This window comes from Asterias rubens, chromosome 8, assembly GCF_902459465.1.
Source record: "Asterias rubens chromosome 8, eAstRub1.3, whole genome shotgun sequence".
Taxonomy (NCBI): domain Eukaryota; kingdom Metazoa; phylum Echinodermata; class Asteroidea; order Forcipulatida; family Asteriidae; genus Asterias; species Asterias rubens.
The window spans coordinates 11,175,659-11,193,913 of record NC_047069.1 but is presented as its reverse complement, the minus strand read 5'-3'; the positions used below and the strand labels follow the sequence as shown (position 1 = coordinate 11,193,913).

The 18,255-nt window shown below is 37.4% G+C and overlaps 1 protein-coding gene and 1 non-coding gene across 2 annotated transcripts; both read left to right on the top strand.

The window, feature by feature from the left end:
• The first annotated feature begins 6,039 nt into the window (after positions 1 to 6,039).
• On the top strand, positions 6,040 to 13,816 carry LOC117293283 (cilia- and flagella-associated protein 97-like). Its single transcript, XM_033775519.1, has 3 exons — positions 6,040 to 7,424; positions 8,963 to 9,104; positions 13,440 to 13,816. The coding sequence occupies exons 1-3, from the start codon at positions 6,183 to 6,185 to the stop codon at positions 13,610 to 13,612; spliced, it is 1,557 nt and encodes a 518-aa protein (XP_033631410.1). The 5' UTR covers positions 6,040 to 6,182; the 3' UTR covers positions 13,613 to 13,816.
• Trnas-gga lies at positions 10,507 to 10,579 on the top strand. The gene has a single exon. It is a non-coding gene; the product is annotated as a tRNA-Ser (tRNA).
• Positions 13,817 to 18,255: the final 4,439 nt, after the last annotated feature.

Genomic DNA, 18,255 nt, shown 5'->3' with positions numbered 1-18,255 from the left:
TACTTACGAAGTGTTTGGTAAATTTCCTCAATACTAAGAATCTTAGCAATTAACAGCATCACCACCCCCTTTGCCCTAAGTGTCTCCTGCTCAGAGAGAGACTTGATCAATCAACACTGGAGTGTATGTTCAGCAGCTGTTGAAGATATTGTCTCTTCCATCTCAAGGGTTACAAGGGGCGATCTCCTCCTTTGGCCCGTCATGAAGATTTGAGAGGTCGACACAGGAGCATGTACACAATCTGAATGTACATATGGAGCATGTACATATCACAAAAAGTTCATGTCAGTGTTGGTGGGGGAGGGGGGGCGTCCGTTGTCCTGGAAACGAGTTACTAGAGATACCTGGTGACAACGTCGGGGAACATCATTGCTCTTCACAGTGCTTGTTCAAAGTCTATCAGGACCTCCTCTAGACGTATGTTTTTCCAGATGTTATGACAAATACGAGTGGAACCTAAGCTCAAATTATATTTCTCCAGAGCCAAAATGCCCTCTTTGTCTTGCAAGTATAGCCGTCTCAAGTAAACCAAGCTTTTCATATCTCCTCCCCTGTTCTCAGTATTGATTTACACATCCTTCACTTTCTTGTATTTTTTTTACCTTCCAGGTTTTTGGGCCGCCATTCTACCAAAACCAGCAGCAAGGGGAACGACAGAAAGTTCGTAAAAAAACACCTTTGAATTCCTGGTTGTCCCTTCCAGCTGTTTTTGAATCTCATATTTGGATCATAAAAGTTTGAAATCTTCATATTCAGCCGATTTTTCTCCCTTTCTCACTATTTTTGATAGATGTTGAACTTTGTGCTCTTCTTCCCTATTATGGGGATGGTGCCCCTGGTGGATGCACGATCTGTTGTCAATTAAATAAAATTAACAAAATAAAATTGATTTTTGTTTCCCCTTCCAAATATTTAGCTCTTGCACGCAGACCAAATTATTAAAGCATGTTCGTCCAACAGTCATCAACCAACTCGAGATTAATAAGTAACAGCTAGTCACAATGTACTATGCTGCAACAAATATGCACCAAAAGAATACTTCACTAAAAGCTGGTTAATATTTTAAAAAGTTGTTTTACAAATTATGCACCAAAAGAACACTTCACCAAAATCTGGTTAATATTTGAAAATATGTTGTTTTACAAAACAACATATCATTTTCATTTTTGTCTGCATTTATTCTCAATGAATTTCCTATAAATTTGTCCAATTCCATTACTATCATATCATATTGTGGAAGTTGTACCCTTGCTCAAATAAAGACTTTTATCCTTGCAATTTATACAGAAGCAACTATACCTTTGACAGCATTGAAAAGTGAAGTTCCATCGAAGACAAACTTATGCCACCTTTCCCCTTCATGTTTAGGTTTGACATCAGCTCATTGGTCATTAGCCTAACTGATAATTAACAGGGGTTGTGTATTTAATCGGTTGTAATGTCTTTTGTCTGGCTCTTTCAATTCCTCCTCAAAAGGTTGAAGTTCTTCCAAAGACGTCTGTTGCTCAGCTAGAAAGTCAGACTCAGCGTTTCCTGTCTTTGACCAAAGTTTTCAATGGTGCTTTACATGTTTGTCAACAAGTACAACAGTCCTTTCTGAAGCTCTAAAAAAGAGGTAAACAAGAATTCAATTGTTTCTTTTTGGCAACACACCTTCTGACTAGAATCCATATTATATTAAAAGAATTGTGTCATATGTGACATAACCAGAACTTTCACGTACCGTTCCAGCAATCATTATGTATAAGACTCTAACTTGTACTGCTGACCTTGTAGTCTGAGATAAAGTTTTGTGCAAATTACGCTTGAGTATGTTATCACAATCATTTCATATGTATCTTGAAGAGTCGATCGTTCATTACACACTCAGGAATATGGGATGGGAGTTGGCAGTAGTGCTCGTAATCTTAAAGTCACAAAATCCACAGACCAAAAGAAACTTCTGAAAACACATCTATTCCCTATTTCAGATTTTTTTTCTTCACATTCTTTTCAAACATTGTGTTTGTAGCTTTTCTGATGAAATTTAGTTGTTTGTTGTGCATATTCAATTTTGTAACCGCTGTGGAGCATTCTTAATACTTGTTATTTTTTACTATTATTAATCTTCAAGTCATTCTGATGTATGATGTATGTTATTAAAGTAAATTGTATTTATTATTGTTCCACTGTTTTTCCAGAAAGTATTCCCAGAGGCGTGTTTTCTACTGGCACCTCCTCAGTCGCTGTCTACAGTTTTCATGCAATGTCTGAAAATTTGAGCTCAATCGGTCATCGAACTTGCGAGATAATATTGATAGAAAAAAACACCCTTGTCACAGGAATGTTGTGTGCTTTCAGATGCTTGATTTCAGGACCTCAAATTCTAAACTTGAGGTCTCGAAATCAAATTTGTGGAAAATTACCATAATTCAGAGGGAGCCGTTTCTCACAATGTTTTATACCATCAACCTCTCCCCATTACTCGTCACCAAGAAAGGTTTTATGCCAATAATTATTTTGAGTAATTACCAATAGTGTCAACTGCCTTTAATAATATACAATAATAATAACATACATAATAATATCAAAATATTGTTTATAAATCCCTTAACTTTTTAAAGTATGTTTATTTAGTAAACAACTGTTTCATTTTATTTATTCTTTTTTCCCTCTTTTTTTTTGTTTTGTTTAAATGTTAGACATTAAACAATCATAAATGTTAACAGACAAGATGACATAAAACAAAACTTTTTCAAAAAAACAACTGCTTCATTTCTATTTCACAAATCTTAACTTTACTTTTGCCAAAAAAAAAGAGAAATTAATAAATGACGATGAAGACAAGTTCCTTTGCTTCAGACTAAAATAAAAAACAGATAAACTTCAAGGAGAAGGGAGGAACCGAAGTCAAAAAAAAAAAAAAAAAAAAAAATCAAATGTCAAACCCACACAGCACCTAGTACATGTAATAGCCAATTACTGGTAATTTTTAAAAATTAAATTAAGAGATGATGTGAAACCAATTTGAATCGGACCAAAACTTCTAGGCAGAAGTGAATAATATCACCAGATTGGGTGCATAAAAGCATGGTGCTATCTGAAGCGAGTCTGGTCCTGTTTTAAACTGGGGGGGTGTGAGTTAAGGAGGCAACTTAAAACACATGGCTTGTATGAGAGGGTAAGGCGGGATTGAATTACTCAGGGAAGTTACTGGGTCAGGGGGTTACACAACATCTAGTCTTGCAGTGGAATAAACATCATGATAAGGGATTAATATATTCAGCATGATTTATTTATGACTTGGAAAAACATAACATCTACTTCATCTTTGAAGGCACTGGACACCATAGCCTTGCTCAAAGCAGTCGAATTATTCACTCCGATAAAAGACCGCTGCTGTACCATATAAAAACCCACCCGTATTCACTGTGCGTAACATCGCACGACACGATGCCCCCGTACACTATCTGCATGCGGAGGCCTGGCCGTCAGGCCTCCGCATGCGGTTAGTGGTACGAGTGCGGATGGCTTGTGTGCACAGTAGTCGTACGATGTGACAGTGTGTATACGGGTGGGTCATGCGGTGTGATCGCACGCACCACGCACAGGGTATACGGGTGGGTTTACAGCGGCGTCTTTTCGGAGCGAATAATGCAACTGCCTTGAGCAAGGCTATGGACACCATTGGAAACTACTTCTTTCTCAAAAACTATGTTACTTCATAGCATTCAGAAGCAGTTGCTGTTCAGAAGGAGCTGCTTCTCACAATGTTTTGGAATTGAGTAATTACCAGTAAATACACCATTTCAATGTTTGTAGCCTGTAACATTCTAAAGTAGTTTTCAATGTTGGGGTCTATTGCATGCAAAGTTCTGGTATAGTGGCAGGCTGCAAGTGGAATGTCAATAAACCAAGACCAATTAAGCAGTGCCACACTGTCAGGAAACACCAAGGTTGATTACACAGCCAATGTAATTGAGTACTCATTGGGTGCAGAATCAAATGATTTTAGGTTTGGGCAATCTGTGAACGCAGCTTGACATAAACCACATTGTTTATAAGTTACAAGCATTTCCTTGTTCTAGAGTCCTGGGAGATGTGACAGACAAGTCCAGAGGGGGACAGGAAGATTGACTCAGTTCAATTAATGGGTCAAGTGCCCCCCCCCCCCCCCCACCACTGCCACTCTTTTTGGGGTGTTATAATCCGACCATAGATCCAGTATTGTATAATTATTCAAAATGTCTCAGTGAAGGCACTGGACACATTATTGGTAATTGTCTAAGACCAGTATTCTCACTTGGTGTATCCCAACATTTATACTTAAAATAACAAATCTGTGTAAATTTGGTTATCGAAGTTGCAAAGAAAAACACCTTTTAAGGCCCTTGTTGCACAAATTAACGTGTGCTTTGAGATCAGAGTCAAATATTTTAGCCAGAAATTACCTCTTTCCTAAAAACTATGTTACTTCAGAGGGATTCATTTCTCACATCAACAGCTCCCTGTTGTTGCTCATTACCAATAAGTAAGTTTTATGCTGATATTATGACATAAATTGAGTATACCAAACGTGTCCATTGCCCTATAATAAAGTATGAAACGATCCCTTATATGACTGTCCTTTCCCTAACCAAGAAAGTGTCTTGCCTTGCCATTTTATAAAATCCTTGTATGTTTTGAGTGGAGGGAAGTGAGAGCCTCGGCGATATACGATAATTATTAAAATGTATGTATAATAATATTGAACACTGATCAATCCTGTGTCTATCAATGTTTGAGTTTGTTTGTTGTCTGTAATTGTCAGTCCCTCCTCCTTCAAGCGCCCCACCCCCTTTTTTTTATTCTTTTTTTTATCAACAGTGGGAAGGGTGGTTTTTAACTGTTGGGTGGGTTTCAGGGGACATTCTTTGTGGCAGGACGGCTGTGTAGAGGTGCTGGTCACCTGTTCCTCCTCGCCACTCACTGGCTTGGTATTTTTAGCTATTTTGCTTCTTTGTTTCTTTATATTATATCGATTTGTATATTTTTATTTTTATGCCAGTGTCTAATAAAACTAAAACGTATCCGATGGGCCCAATTTCATAGAGCTGCTTCAACACAAATAAGCACATGCTTACTAAAGTATAAAGTTCCATGCCAAAACACAATTATGTATGTACCATCTCTAAATGGTATCCTGCTGATATTAGCTTAGCAGAAAAGTATTAAGCAATATTTTCTGCTTCAGCAGCTCTATGAAATTGGGCCCAGGCATGATAAAATCACTGGCTGGTCTCGTTGGGTTTTGTGCTTATGGGGTGATCGATTCAGGTGTAGGTGAAATGTTGCAAGTAGTAACTGGGCCAATTATAAAGCTGTTAAGCATGAAGTACTGCATGGTAAGCAGATTTCGTTGCTACACAAAATTAGTTGGGTACCAGATGCAATGTAAACTTTATGGATTTTGGGCTGGTGACCAGTTATGCCTACTGTTGAGCAAGATTTTTCTGTGCTTGGCAAGTTGTTATGCTTACATATTAAATTGGGCCTTGGGTGGTTGCAGAGACTTTTAAATGCCAGAAAAAGTCGAGGATTCTTCTCTTACATAAGCGAGCTATTAAGAAATGGTAATCCGTCACTGGTGGATATAATGGTTTTTGTATGTAGAGCACCTATATGTTTGCATTTTTATATTAAATTTCTCAATTCAGTGTAGGACAAGCAAAGCAATACAAGTTTTAGAAGTATGATGGAAAGGTTTAAAGTCTCTCATTTTCAGCCTCTTGAAAACCACGATCAGATTTACTTGTGGGAACTTAACTTTAGATTTCCTTTCAATTTTTGACAGGGCGTCCGTTTGGATTGTTTGCTACATATATAGGCCTACCCAAGAAAGTTACCTGCCCCTCCCCCCCCCCCCCCCCCCCCCAAAAAAAAAGGTGCTTCTTCCACCACCGACCTGTTAAACGCACCCCACCCATGGGGGCGGGAATAATTCTTACATAATCTCCACGGGACCCTATATACCGCCCTCTATTGGTCGACTTGAATAAAACCGAAAACTGAAATTAGGGTAACCTTTGACCTTCGGCATTTTGTTGCTAGAAAACAAGTTCGGTGTTGCATTCCTTTCTCAGCCAGATTGCTCACTCCCAAGTCACTAAAATAGCACGAAAAAGAACGCCCAACATTAGCACCGGACCCGGAAGGCTGTAAATATGAGTTACGAAGAGAGCCCGGAACCGATTGACTTTGATTTCTTCGCCGAAGACGACGAAGATGCTCGTTCTACTGGGAGGAATTCTTCTCGCCACACGACTACGTTGACGACGGGAGCAACAGCGGCGCACAGCAAGAGCAGTCGACCGGTGAGTGCGAGTAGTCGACCGGTGAGTGCAAGCAGTGCACGCTCGCTCAGCAGTCGCAGTAGCATCAGTGTGAAAATCCCCTCAGCTGGACCACCAACAGGAGTAAGAGAAAATGCGTACACTTTCAAGTCAAGGTATTCAGACTCGAGTGATGAAGATAATTATGCTGTCAACAAAGGAAGCAGATTTGGTTATCAGAACAAAGATGAACCCAACAAAGATGCTGCTGTGAATAGGTCCAGAGATGAAGATGGATCAGGCGGGGAAGGAGATACATGGAAAAAAGCTTCATCAAGCAGACCGAAGACGTCAAAAGGGCATCGTAGTGGTACTGGTAGGGCAAACAGGCAACGAGACAGATCAAGTTCAAGCGACTCAAAGTCATCAAAATCATCACGGCATAGTTCCAGTACCTTGTCGTCAAAAAGTGAACACACCGATTCATACACCAGCGTTAGTGATTCAGATAGTGACGTGACAGATGTGTCTCCACTCCCCAGCCCAGCCCGGTCACCCACGCCAAGGCTTGAATATGACCAAGATGATTTCGAGGACAGTTTTGAAGAGAACCGTTTCCGTCAAGCGAAGGAGCAGTCATCATCAACCAATGACAGACAAAATAAGAAGAGAAATCGGAAGAAGGAGTCTGTTCGTTTCGCAGCTGTTGCACCTAACAATGGGTCCACGTCCCAACGGGATAAGGAACTGGATGCGACGGAAGCCCGGGAGCTTAGCCGACTCCTTCGAGCTGTACTTCAACTGGAAGAGACCCCAAACCATTCACAGATGAATTCTTACCATCGGTCACCAACAAAGCAGAGACCATCATCTGCCAAGAGAGCCCCAACTTCAACGAGCACTGCAGCCATGCCCCATCAGAGAGTCAACTTGTCCTTCAGCAATGACAAAGTGCGGCAGATTGATCGGGAGAATCAGCGACTGCTTCAAAAGATTCTTCGAAGACCGAAATCTGCTGTTGCTGCGCCCAGGTTGGCACCACCCGCAAGGAAGCAAGGTGATCAATCGAGGATGACCAGCCATTCAGCAATACGCCGGCAGCGGGAACAGAGGAAGATTGAGACAGAAAACAGGGTGAGAAAAGTACAAGAAAACCTACTATAGTTGTGATTGCTTCCACAAATAATACATTAGAAATTGCAATCATACATTTACTCAAATCTTGGCTGCGGTACTGGTAATGGTATTAATACTTCGGACAAGTAAAATGCACAGTTTACTGAAAACTGTACTACCCCGGCGTACTGCTTTACAAGAAGAATGAAGCACAAGGCATATTGACAAATTGCTTGAAAGTTGTTCAAATTATTGCAGGATATAATTATGTACAATTTCTACAATATGATGAAAATAGTAGATTTTCAACAACTATACTTTGATTTTGTTTAAATTCATGACATAAATGTTTTTGGGAAAGATCCAGTGCCACCACTTTTACTTATTTTTATCAAAATGAAATCTCATTGGAATAAATTAGATAATGTTTCATTTCATAAGTGGTGGTAGGATAGGGAAGTTTCCACATTTGTTTTTACAACACTAAATTGTGTTTTATTTTTATTACTTTTTGTAACTTTGTTTTTGCAGGTTTAACTCCCATACTGTACATTTTTATGAAAATGAAATCTCATTGGAGTAGATTAGATAATGTTTCATTTCATAACAAAAGAAACAAGTGGTGGCAGGATAGGGAAGTTTCCACAATTGTTTTTACAACACTAAATTGTGTTTTATTTTTATTACTTTTTGTAACTTTGTTTTTGCAGGTTTAACTCCCATACTGTACATTTTTATGAAAATGAAATCTCATTGGAGTAGATTAGATAATGTTTCATTTCATAACAAAAGAAACAAGTGGTGGCAGGATAGGGAAGTTTCCACAATTGTTTTTACAACACTAAATTGTGTTTTATTTTTATTACTTTTTGTAACTTTGTTTTTGCGGGTTTAACTCCCATACTGTACATTGTACAGAAACGTCTATCTTGAAGCAAAAAAGAAATTATATTTGTGTACAATTACACTTCAAAAACAATAAAGATTTACTATGCCAGGGTTCTCCCTACTCCTAGAACTATGATGAGGTTTGTTCCGCTATCGTCTCCAGTTCGTGGAGGCGATAGTGGAACGAAAATCATAGTGCTAGCAGTAGGTTCTCCTCAGAATTTTCAAAACTGTGGGGCATTCTTGACCAAAATTAACCCTAACGTAAATCAGGCCCATTAATTTTGTTTACATACTTGGTGTTTTGTTTGGGTTTAAAAGCCCTACAGTGCTGGTTTACTGTTATGAATTCAGTGAATTTGATCTGTAAAAATCCCCCAAACTATAGTTCTTATAATTTTCTTGTAGCCCCTATCGACTGCCATTTGCTTGTATTAGCCTGTAAATATGCAAGCTTGTGAATGAGGAGAAACCTGTTACATGTAATCAAAAGTCATGTTTGATGAATTTATTGATGTTTAACTTTAAAGCAGGAGTTATATTTAGTTTCCAATGCTTTAAGTTGATTGTGCATCAGTTGTCACTTTGGAATGTTTCTAAAAATATTTCTGTGACCAATTAAATGTTATTATTTAATTGTAAACTGTTTTTGTTGATTCCCTATTTAGAAAATTCTTGAGCGAATTGAATCTGCCCACGCCAGCTCTGCCATGCAGCGTACATCACTATTACATGATCATGACAGACACATGAAGTATGCTTCACAGGTATCCAAAGCATCAATGCGCCCAACCAGCTCAGGAAATACTGGTAAGAATATACATGTAATGCTCCAATTGTCTTTTCTTTGGTTTTATGAACCATTCGATTGTAACCCTATGAGTAGGGTAGATGGCCTTAGCTTCCGATCCAAACCGGACTTTCGTCAGAGGCAACATATAAATTAAACCTAACTTGTAAAAATTTTGTTTCAAAAATTTGATTGCGTTTTTTTTTTTTTTTTTTTATCGCCTGAAATCCAGAGCATTATAATATTTTTTAATATTTATTAAAAAACAACAGTGGGGTGCCCAGGAGAGCATAAAAGTAAAGAAAATAACTATCGCCAAAAGGCGTATATGTTTCCATTGCAAATGTAGGTGAATAGGAATATACAATCTGAGAAGCGTTAGGCCTACAGTAACACTTCTAGGATTTAAATTTTTGGATAAAAAAACTTCCATCTTTTTACATGACATACCACATTACTTCGAAGTGAAATGTTTAGCTGTAAATGCTTAGAACTACATGTTTAGTACTTATATTGTTGCCGTTAATTGTAAAAGGACATGATGCCTTGGATTGGGCGATGTAGGCTACAATCGTAAAAATAAACTCATGAAATTTATATTGGAAAGAATATGGTTGGAAAGATGTGTCAAGACATGCCTCAAAATTGTATGGTTTTCATTTTACTTTGTTTTTTAAAACTAATGTTTGAACTAAAAAATGGTTGGTCATGTTACTGTTAGTTTACCAATTGAAGAAAGCACACCATTTTATGGCATTTGTGTGGATTATTATATACTTTGAAAACATCTTTCCAACCAATTCACTTCAATTATTTCAGAACAAAGCTTTTTATATAGCCCAGATCGCCCAATCTAAAGGAATATGTGTCTTTAATGTTTAAGCAAAAAATAGTTAATGGCCTGACGTTTCGACCCTAGCAGAGTCTTTCTCGAAGGCTAAAATGTCACAGTGGTAGGCCTATGATACAAATAAACCACATGTACAGTCGATATGTAGCTACCCGTGGCACTGGTAGTCAGGACTACATGTCTGTACAGTAGTTCCGCAGGCAAAACAAAAATAACGTCAAAAATGGCATCTGGTAAAAGGACCAGCCAGTTTGGCTCATGAATATGCTGGCCATTGATTAATTCGTCTGGAGTATTAAAATAGTCAATTGATACTTGTTATGAATTGTAGGGCTACAAGTGCTATGATACATGTAGGCCTACTTTACATTGTGGTTGCTTGAGTAACATGCCTGTGATATTTTTTCACAGGACTCGGGAAAGTACTGAGTATACAGTGCTAACACACATCGGTGTATGGGTAAAAACCAAAATTAATATTCTTTATCCCCGATGCAAATTTAACATCTATTATATCGTTGCGGTACCCGCTGCCAAAACATAGGATTCGAACTGCCTCTAGCTGCCGGGCAACCTCGGTAGTCTAGTTGGTAAGACACTGCTCTGGAATTGCAAGGGTCGTGGGTTCGAATCCCACCCGAGTAACATGCCTGTGATATTTTTTCACAGGACTCGGGAAAGTACTGAGTATACAGTGCTAACACACATCGGTGTATGGGTAAAAACCAAAATTAATATTCTTTATCCCCGATGCAAATTTAACATCTATTATGTGGTTGCTCTTGTTTTCTCAATGTATGTTGATGTGATCAATACAGTTTCCATAGCAGCAGATAGACTCATTTATTTATGCTCCCCCAATTTCATTGTAAAGATATTGCATATTTACATGGTTGAAACATGTAATTATTAAACCGAACTTAATTTGTACAAATGGCTTTATTGTGCATGCTGCACTGAAGCAAATGAACTATTCGGATGAAAAAATAATGACAGCAGAAGCTGTATTAGTTTTTAACTTGTAACACTCGGCCCAAACTGTGGAACTGCGGATGCATTTAATTTCACAAAACCTCTCAAAAATGACATGAGCAGACACTTGTTCTCATTATTTTTTCAATGAGGCAGGTTAACATTTTTTTAATTTTTCAAGCTGACCAGTATTCTCACTTGGTTGTACAGTATCCCAACATGCATTTTATAAAATAACAAATGTGTGAAAATTTGTGCTCAAATTGGTCATCGGAGTTGCTAGAAAGCAATTAGAGAAAAAACATGCTTCTCATTGTGTGCTTTCATAACATGCAAATGAGAACTTTCAATCCTGCAAAGTCTTTCTCAGAGTCATATTTGTTGTTATAAATTATCCCAGTTCTCTAAAACAATTACTCCAAAAGGGGTCCATTCTAATGATGTTTTTAAACAGCTCTCCAGTACCTATATTATGAGTTTGTATGGTCATCAAGTGTTTAGACTAATTACCAAAGGGATGATACCTTTTTTAAGCAGAAAATATTGCTCAACAATTTTTTGCTTAAGCAGGAATGAGCTGCGAGTAGGAGACCAATCACAAGGTCCGGCTTTTAAATGACTGAAATGTGATGAATGTACATGTAGTTCTAGTATTTATAATTTTAAGCACATTTTGTTACAAGTGCTTTGCCACTTTTGTTGCTTTTAGAAAAGCAGCTCTATGAAATTGGGCCCTGCTTGTTAAAAGAAATTACAGAGTATTGACCCAATTCACCTGACGTCATCATCAGAATAATCTTGGATGCGCCATTTTGGTGGTCAATGTCAATGTGTGTTATTCAGAGAAGTGCGCGTTTTAGGCGACGAGGCGTTTATTACACATAAACCTATTATTGCCCACCAACCTGGTGAGCGTGGCATCAGTCGCCGCTTGTGATTACACGAAATTACATGAAAATTAAACTTTGCAGTTTGCACTGTACAGGCAGAACTGAATTGTATCCACTTGTATCTGCTCATGTAGAATAAAGTCCACCACTTAAAAGAAACATGGCTCCATGCAAGCAAAATGACAACTTGTCAACTTGGTTCATGTTTCATGCATCACTTTTGAGAGCTTGTGGTTTTAATTTCGAATGCCCAGCTGTTTTGCAAAGTTGTTGTCAAGTGTTTGCTGAGTTCAGAGTGGTACAGCACTACATGTAGGCCTATTGAAATGAGTTTATGTAAAGATGAGGCTAGTAATTTGTCAATAGTATGGTGCACTCGTGGGACTACTTCACCTCAATAACTGTGGGTTGATCATTCAATTTGTGGGTTGCTGATTTTGAAAACCAGGTTCATAAGTTGGTACTTCAGCTGATTACAGGACATCTCAGTAGCAGGAAAGCGATCAAAGTTGAAGTACATGATGCAGATGTATGACCTGAGCTATCACCACTTTGAAATTCCCTCAAATAAATGTTTGTTTTTACACTAAATTTTAAACCCATGGATGTTTGTATGAGATGTTGGTAATGTCCCCTTGTGGGAGTTATTGCCAAGATCCCTTGAGGTCATAAAAAATGAAGGTAGACATACGTACACCGTGATTAATGTGGTCATTTCCCAGCACTTTTGAGTGGATTTTATCACAATATCTGGAAAAAAACAGCAGTAAAAACAAAGTGTACCAAAAACTGGTCAAAGGGAGTCCAAAATCTCTGTGTAAAATAAATATGTAAAGGTGACTACAGGCTGCAAACTATGGGTTTGCCATTTCTACCTCCATGCACTGTATTAGTATCAAACTGAGAATAAGATATTGCAATTCTGTCAAAAGAAATGTTTTTACACAAATTCAGGAAAGGTTTTAGAATTGACCAAGTGCAGATAGTTCAGTTTCTGTGTCAATTTTGTGGTTATTTAATTTTTTACAAAGATCTATTATGTGTGAGTTACTTGTAATATGAAATAAATATTTAAAGCATTTCATTTATAAATACATTGTCGCTGAATAAAATCACTAGCAAGTCAGTCTGTATGATCAGATTAACCATTAACCAATTCCTTTTTATCAATAAATGACAGCTGTGTCGTGTTATATTCAATCTTAACTGTCCGCAGACAACACAAACTGTTTGTAATGCAAATTGCAAATTTGCCATGTAACCGATGTCACTTGTTGTCTACTGCACTCTATATGACTTACGCATCTACAAAATCCAACTATTTGCTTGATAAACATATTAATTTTCCATTGGTGAATTACACTTAAAAAAAAGAAAGAAATCGCAAGAGATTGTCTTCATTTAAAAAACATGAACACCGGACACAGGTCAAAATAGAGTTAGTGTATTTAAAATTCCAACGTGAAATTTAAATTAAATTTTACTATTTCATTATACAGAATCCATACCAATTAAAAAAGTAATTGTTTTCCCCTCTCCGAGTTGAGTTGAAAAATCTGATTGTTAAAAATGGTTGACTGTGAAAGTATCTTCGAAAATTCCCAGTAATTGTGACTCCATTTCTTTGTCGCCCCAATCTCCAGGCCACAACTACTCAGGCAGTCTGAGCAAGGGCTCCAGTCTGGCCAGCCTGAACAGCGAGGCAAGCCGCACCTCCACTGCATCCACCGGATCAAGAAGGATGAGACCAAGCAGTGGGCGGAGCATGCCCCCACCTCCACAAGGTCCAAGACAGGCCTGGGAAGACCGATGGTAGATCATGGTAGGATGTACGTTGATTTATTGAAAGGCACATCTGAGGCAGCAGGTGCTTTTATCAGTAGCTTTACTAGCAGGCCTAGAATTCCTTCTTTGAGAGTGTGAGGCCATTTACATGTAGCAAAGGGCAACTCCTTTGGAAATTCTTAAAGGCACTGGACACTGTTGGTAATTACTCAAAAGAAATTGTTAGCATAAACACTTACTTGGTAACATGCAATAGAGAGCTGTTGTTGGCATAAAATATTGTGAGAAATGGTTTCCTCTGAAGTAACATAGTTTTTGAGAAAGAAGTAATTTTCCACCAAAATATTTGAACTTGATTTTGAGACCTCAGAATTAGATTTTGAGGTCACGAAATCAAACATAAGAAAGAACACAACTTTGTGCAACAAGGGAGTTTTTTCTTCCATTTTATCTCGCAACTTCAACGACCAATTGAGTTCAAATTTTTACAGGCTTGTTATTTTGTGCATAGGTTGAGATACACCAAGTGAAAAGACTGGTCCAATAGTGTCAAGTGCCTTTAAATTCTATGGGAAACTATTGAAGGGGAACCAAGACCAGGGCAACAGAGGCTGTTGGCTTCATGAAATTCCAGGCCTGTAGTAGAACATGTTATCTCATAAAACTGTTATCACACAAAGTCTTTGTAATCAATAGATGTTAAATTTGCATTGGGGATAAGGAAAATGATTTGGTTTTACTCTTACACCGATTTAAACGTTGCGTACTTGCTGCTCAAATGAAGGATTCAAACTGCCTTTCGCCATCGGGGTCAGACAGTGGTTGGTAAGACATCTGCTTTACATTTCAAAGGTCATGGGTTAGAATCCCACCTTGAAAGCCTTTGATTTTTTTGACAGAATTCGGGAAAGCAACGGTACACATCGATGTAAGGGGAAAAAAACCAAAGAATAGTTCCTTGTGTTTTACATCGTAGGAATCAAACTGCCTCTAGCCACCGGGCTAGCTTGATGGTCTAGTGGTAAGACATCTGCTCTAGTATCACAATGACTGTGAGTTCAATTCAAATCCCACCATACTGATGTGCCTGTTGGATCCGATTTGTTTTTTACAGGACTCGGGGGGGAAAGTACAGTTCTCCCAGTGTTTTATTCCGTTTGAAATCGTCTGTATTGGACAAAGTTGTTGGTAAATTTGGCTTATAAAATATTTCATTCACGCAATTGTTCAAAAATTCTATTGTCCAAGTACAAGGGCATTATATTAAAAAAACCTTGTACATACATGTTGGTTTTGACCTTGCAGCACTACACGTATCTTTCTGTGTTGGCATTGTGCGCAGGTATTGGAGCTGGGTGAGCAAATGTTGCCTTGACAACCAGATGCCATCAGTATTAATATCATGCATGGCTCAATACTCTGAGCCTTAAAAAAATTCATAATAATCGTTTCTTGAATCAGGAAGCGTTGGGCCTAGTCAACAATTTGTTGATGCTTGCTATTGTCTTTCATGTACATTATACGTAAATTACTTTTAACATTTGTGAATTTTGTTTGAATCAGTTCTGTTTTACATCAAACTATTGCTGTGTCTGTGAGTTAACCAGTAACTGCTAGAGGGTTGAAGATTTCAAAGAACATTCAAGCACAATGAGGCACAGTTAACAAGGTTACTGTGCCAACAAACTGTTAAGGACATACTGACGCAACCATGTGAAATTGTCCAACAAGAATCATTTGGCCAGGCCATTGAGAAAATGGGGCTGACCCACAGGGTTCGATATTAGCGGTTGCCCGATCGCCATATGTGAGTAAAAACAGCGGCGGGCGAGCCAAAACCCTTCCCTCACTAGCTCGCCGGGCGAGCCAACAAATTGTTCCATTCCACAATAATTGAGGAATTCGGTCGTAAAATCCCAAAATGAGTTATTTGTAAGTTTGTAAAATGGTTTAACAAGTCTTACATGCGGGCTAGTAAAAAAAACTTGCGGGCGCCCCATGATTTTGGTTGACTCATCTGGCGGCGGCGGCGAATGAAAACAAAAGTTAAGGGAAACCCCTCCCTGACCCATAATGTAACACAGTTCATGCAACAATTGTATCTTCTATTCAATCTCCAAAAGATACATTTTTCAATTTGTATTTAAAGGCAGTGGACACTATTGGTAATTTCTGAAAATAATTTTTATCATAAAACCTTTCTTAATTACAAGTAATGGGGAGAGGTTGATAGTATAAAACATTGTGTGAAACCACTCCCTCTGAAGTTCCATAGTGTTCGAGAAAGAAGTAATTTTCCACGAATTTGATTTGAGACCTCAAGTTTAGAACTTGAGGTCTCGAAATCAACCATCTAAATGCACACAACTTCGTGTGAGAAGGGTTATTTGTCTTTCATTATTATCTCGCAACGATGACCGATTGAGCTCAAATTTTCACAGGTTTGTTATTTTATGCATATGTTGAGATACACCAACTGTGAAGGCTAGTCTTTGACAATTACCAATAGTGTCTACTGCCGTTAAGAAAAAAATTAAAGTGTATAGTATGTCAAATGCCAGATATAAAGTAATACTAGGTTGTGCAATAATTTGAGGCTGAGTTGGGGGCAGGGATGTTGGCCTACTCCCAATACTTATCTTATATGATTCTTATTTGCTTTCATTGTAAAATAGTTGCTGTTAATAATATTTGCTAAGTGAAGATAATGTTGAGTTGGCTTGAAGTTGCATTGTGGAATTCGAAGCAGCTGTAAATATGCATACATTTGATGGGTCTGTATCTGGGAAAAAGAAAGGTTACCAATTATAGATATATTGTAAAGAATAATCATAAATATGTACAAGACTAGCTATTTTTGTGTTGTATATAAAACATTTATTCAAGGGAATTTTTTTGTTTATTTAAACATAAAATGGATGCTCCTTAATGATCCAAATTTTGCAAAATTAAATATTTCAAAGGAGCACCAAGACACAAACCATGGAGGTGTTAAGGAGGCAATTCCCATCAGTGCCCGTGACTGATTTTTAGCCATTCCTGTGATGACATTTTGGACATTCATTGTTTTCTATAAAGTATTTGAGCAGTTTGGACGCACTTATTTCAGTTCACAGTAAATTTGAAGGATTTAAACAATATAAGGATGGTGTACTGTGTTTATGATTACAAATTAGAATACACACAATTTGCAATCAGTACTACATATTATAATACACTTCTTTTAAAAGTAAAATGTCATCCAAGGTGTTATAACTGCGCATATTTAATGTTTTAAATTAAAAAATCCTATTGCATTACTTGTTCTATCAGAGCAAACCTAACCAAGATAAAAATATTTGATTCTCAGAAAATCACAGTAGAAGATACTTTGTATCGCAGCTACATGTATAAGTTATGTAGATGTTTTCATTTCATTTTAAAAGTTCCAAATGTGCGAATGGCAAATTACAAAATTTCAGCAAGCAAATGATTTGTTATATCATCGATTGCAATGGTCATTGTCTAGACTGATAAAGTGTTGTGCCAAAAGAGTTGCTTACTGAAATGGTGTCCAATGGACATTTCAGCCCAAAGTCCCATCTTGTACCTGCAGTACTCTATAATCTTTGATTATAATATATATTGCAATACTGTTTAGAGCCATTATACACTTTCCTTACAGATTTCACAGAGTTCACAGATTTACAAATAAATTACAGGGTTTACAGAAGGTAATGGTGAAAGACTTCTCTTGAAATATTGTTCCATGAAATGCTTTACTTTTTGAGAAAACACTAAAACAATATCAATTCTCGATAGCGAGAATTCCGGATTTATTTGAAACACATGCCATGACACGGCGAAACGCGCGAAAACAAGAGTGGGTTTTCCCGTTATTTTCTCCCGACTGCGATGACCGATTGAGCCTAAATAGTCACATGTTTGTTATTTTATATTTAAGTTGTGTTACTCGAAGAGTGTGACTTGGACAATACTGTTTACCGAAAGTGTATAATGGCTTTAATGACTCTGCCCTGTACGAATATATTGTTAAAGTAGATATAACAAAAATGATTGTATTATATTAGATCACTAATATAAGATGTGTTTCTATTTCAAATTGAAATTGAGTGCCTTTTAAAAGTTAGCTGCAAAGCAAACAAGTACTGCTACAAAGTTTACTGCTATGCGTATTTTTCATGAACTTATGTTGACAGTTTAGCATCCTGACATATAAATGTAAAGGCTTCACAAAGTGCCGTGTAAGGCAAGTTTGGTTTGTTTGCAAAACTTGATGAAACAACTGTGATGTGCTTTGTCTGTGGTAAAAATAAATTAATAAATAAAAGCTCTAAACAACACAGCTCTGTACATGAATAATTTGGTTGTTTGTTAAAATTTTGTGCCATTATTAAGTGATAATTTAATTTTAACGCAACATTACAATAGATCCATTATTTAGCAGAGAAATCTTGTTTAGCAGAAATGGGCTACTTTGTAGTACAAGAACCCAAATGTACCATGTAATGTACACTGTGAGTGGCTCCCTATTAATATTTGCTAAGCAGGAAAAACAAAACAAAAAAACAAACAAGAAAAACATTAAATTAAATAATTAGTTGTTGATTAATATATCACAATTTATTTTCAGTCTTTTCTCTCTCAGTATTTATTTTTTGTTTTTTTGACAAA

Bases quoted from the DNA above. Each gene is read 5' to 3' on its own strand.
- LOC117293283 (XM_033775519.1), top strand. From the start codon at position 6,183: ATGAGTTACGAAGAGAGCCCGGAACCGATTGACTTTGATTTCTTCGCC. The intron at 7,425-8,962 runs GTGAGAAAAGTA...TTCCCTATTTAG, and splicing joins AGATTGAGACAGAAAACAGG to AAAATTCTTGAGCGAATTGA. The intron at 9,105-13,439 runs GTAAGAATATAC...CCCAATCTCCAG, and splicing joins AACCAGCTCAGGAAATACTG to GCCACAACTACTCAGGCAGT.